Source organism: Primulina huaijiensis, chromosome 16 (assembly GCF_012295235.1).
Source record: "Primulina huaijiensis isolate GDHJ02 chromosome 16, ASM1229523v2, whole genome shotgun sequence".
In the NCBI taxonomy this organism is placed as follows: domain Eukaryota; kingdom Viridiplantae; phylum Streptophyta; class Magnoliopsida; order Lamiales; family Gesneriaceae; genus Primulina; species Primulina huaijiensis.
In genome coordinates this window covers 8,179,728-8,183,351 of record NC_133321.1, presented here as the reverse complement: position 1 = coordinate 8,183,351, position 3,624 = coordinate 8,179,728, and the positions used below count along the sequence as shown (strand labels likewise).

Genomic DNA, 3,624 nt, shown 5'->3' with positions numbered 1-3,624 from the left:
TTGGGAAATCATATCCCGGGTGGTCCAATGGCTCGGCCCATTGACTGATTGCTCACTGTGAGTTCTAAGTTGTACTTTGTGTTTCGAGCAATCATATGACAGGTCTCTAACCTGTCCTGTCATGCCATTGGCCGGGAGCATATCATCTTGACGCGGGCAATATTCCTGGCCCATGGTCTCAGGGCCTAACCATGACCCGGGACATCCTGGGGCATCATCATGTTCGTTTACTATTGTTGATTTTAATTTTATTTCGGGATAGAGATAGAAATGTTGACTATAAAGAGGGTGCCAACTGTGGTTTCAAACTATCAAGAGAATGCTCCATTGGAGGACCACAAAAGCATGACGCTGGGCTGCGGCCGCAATTGCCTCGGAAGCTGTTGGTTGCCTGGTATTTTCTTGGATTAAATATCACTGTATTTATGACATTATTTGATGATAATTTCTAGATTTTTTGTTGAGCTAAATTAATTGTATTGGGAGTTCAGCGAAAGAAAATCACGAGCGTATATTACTCAAGTTGTATGATGATTTGCTGATGTGCATCGCTGAAAGGTTGCTAGGGTCATCGATAAAAAAAATAAAGTCAAATGTTTTATTAGGACAGTATCTAGCCTCTATTTATTTCTTGCTTATGAGGAAGTTGCAAACAGTGAGGAAACCTCTTGATAAGTCTGAGTTATAATTAGATTACTTATTTACTTTTTTTTTCTTTTTTCCCTTTTCCAGTTTCTAAGTTACCCGTATACAAGTTCAAGAATCCTAATCATTCCATAGTTGCCGAAGATAAATGTGAATTTTGTGATTGAGGAATTTCTCAGATGTCCTTTTTAAACAATTTTTTGTTAGGACAGTGGGAGGATCGCATGAGTAGAGGACTTTTTAGGTACGACGTAACATCCTGTGAGACAAAGGTCATTCCAGGGAAGTATGGTTTTATTGCACAGCTGAACGAGGGGCGCCATCTCAAGAAACGTCCGACAGAATTTCGTATTGACAAGGTCATCCAACCCTTCGATGATAGCAAATTTAACTTCACTAAAGTGGGGCAAGAGGAAGTGCTCTTTAGGTTTGAGCCGGGCACCGAAAACAAATCTTACTACTGTGCCAGTGCCTCCGCATCCACCCAGGAAAGTTCACCCATAGTTGTTACGATAAATGTGAGTTGTTTTACCACATGATTGAAATTGGTAAACATAGATGCCACATGTTTTGATTTAAGTAATTTGATGAACTTTTATTTTATGTACACAAGATAGCTTATTTTTCCTCCTTAAATTTATTTTACTTTTATTACTGCTGTAATGGCTTATTTTTTTTTCTTTTATTCGCTTTTCTGTACGTGTGTTGGTGTGATACGATGAAATAATTTAATTTTGATCGATTTAAGTGGTCTTATATTTTTTAAACTTGAAATTATTGAAGATATATGGGTAAATGTTGGATTTATGTTTCGAAACTAAGCTTATTTTTTCATATGGCTTGAATTTATGCTGAAACATGTAGTCGTACTCTGTAGCATATGGCTCCACTATGTGATGATGAATTGTTGGACTTTGAGATGGCTTGCACTTTCAATTGGAATCACTCGATTTTGATCAAGCATGATAATGTTATCAACTTCCTACCAATAAGTGTCGAAGAAGAAAATGCTTCCTACAAATTATATGTGTCGAAGAATGAAAATTTGGTGAATTTTGGTTAAGTTATGAGAAAAAAACCTTAAGGCATGTAAACTGAAATTTTATGAGTTGTTATAGACTAAGCAATTAGGCAAAAGTTTGATATTGTTAAGGTATTTGAATGCATTCAAGACATTATTGTGGATGTATCTCACTGATAAAAGTTTGATATGAGGATCGTGGAGATGGGCTATCTTGGTGTATTACTCCATTTTGTACTTGAATTATACTGTCCAGGTACGTGTTCCTTAGAGTTGTTTGAATTATATTTCCATTCCTTGGATGTATCATTGCCCACAACTCTTGGTTTATTGGTCTCCAGATATTGTGCTTCAGTTTCCTTTTATTTTATTTTCTTGATAAAAAAGTCAGTGATTTACACCTTGGAGTTCAGGCATATGTAAAATGCAGATTTCTGTTATTTTTTGTCAGCTATTCTTGGTGCAGTTTCTGGTTCTAGACCTCGAGCAGATGTTGTTTATTGCATAGATGCACTTGCAAGGCGTCTTGGAAAAACACGTACATGGGCAGTATGCTTCTTGGCCCCATTATTATTTTCTAATATTTTCCAATATGTACTAGAGTCACTAAATCATTATCTTAAAGCTTCTTAAATACTGTTTTACTATAATTTTTACAGACAATTAAAACTGTGTCTTGGTGTATGACTCCATTTTGTGGATCTCTCGATACCGTTTTCCTTAGGTCATCACTACAGCTCAACAAATTGATTTATTTATTCACATCAGGTTTGCATATTGCTGAGCAATCTCATTATTACATTCTCCTTCATGTACTAATGATTTTACTTTTATCTTTCTTTGTCAATCCATATTAAATTAAACAGTAACACAAATTCTTTTGGATTTTTATATGGAATTTTTGTGCATTTATTGGTGAAGCTGAAAGTGATCAACTTCAGATTTTATTATGATTTCTTTCGTTATAAAATAGTATCATAAAATCCTCATTATTTAAATTGATCCTTATGAAATAATGACCATAATGTCATATGATAATTTTTTTAAATGATAAATAAAAAAATATTATTACATCTTTTATATCTTTTACTATTTTTTTAAATTTGGGCATGCTATAGTAACTAAACCGTGTCTTGGTGATCCACTTCATTCATTCCACGATCTTTTTAAAAAGGTTTAATTTTTATCCATTTCTCATTTTAGTAATGTTTTTACCCCTTATGAGTGTTTTTCAATTTTTTAATTTATCGTTCGAATTCTAGAATCTCGAAAATATGACGCACATCGTGAATGTTAGTTTCGATTTCCCCAATGAATGTTTTCAAATTTTTAATTGTAGATCAAATTTTTAAATTTTGTCCGAACTCTGTATTCTCTCAGGTTATTTTCATCTTCTCTCAATTTTTTTTACCTTGCAATACATATATCTATATATATGTGGAGTATATTCCTTTGTTCCCTTTTTAAAAATTTTCCAATCCAACATTTATTAAATTTTCCGGAACAAATGTTGGATTCATGATAAATCGCAGTAACATGAAAATCATTTGACTATTTGTTTACTTCTTTTACGTTGAATTTTGTCATTATTTCACATGAGATGATATTGCGGCTTCAAAAGAATAATATTATTTATGATCAAAACCTATATCATGTAAGATAACAAATTGAGTTTGGAAGATTTATTTAAGCTTTGGAATCCATTTTCTTTAACGAGTCACGTACAAAATGTTTCGGTGTTATGCTGTTGTAATATCATGAATGTTTAATATATTAGCTTAATATATTCATGACACACGCAACGCGTGTGCCTCGGTGGCTAGTAATGTATTAAGGCGTTTTAATCCCGAATTAAACCAAAACTTAATATAAAATTCCTAAATTAAAAACTTAGACTTATAATAATTATTTAAGCTTAAAACTAATTTTTCATAATTTTATTCCACATAAAACTAGGC

At 33.0% G+C, this 3,624-nt stretch overlaps 1 protein-coding gene across 1 annotated transcript; it reads left to right on the top strand.

Moving 5' to 3' along the window:
* Nucleotides 1-225: 225 nt before the first annotated feature.
* LOC140960932 (GDP-L-galactose phosphorylase 1-like) lies at nucleotides 226-2,434 on the top strand. The gene is made up of 3 exons (XM_073419256.1): nucleotides 226-394; nucleotides 853-1,163; nucleotides 1,523-2,434. The coding sequence occupies exons 1-3, from the start codon at nucleotides 271-273 to the stop codon at nucleotides 1,706-1,708; spliced, it is 621 nt and encodes a 206-aa protein (XP_073275357.1). The 5' UTR covers nucleotides 226-270; the 3' UTR covers nucleotides 1,709-2,434.
* The last annotated feature ends 1,190 nt before the right edge of the window (nucleotides 2,435-3,624 follow it).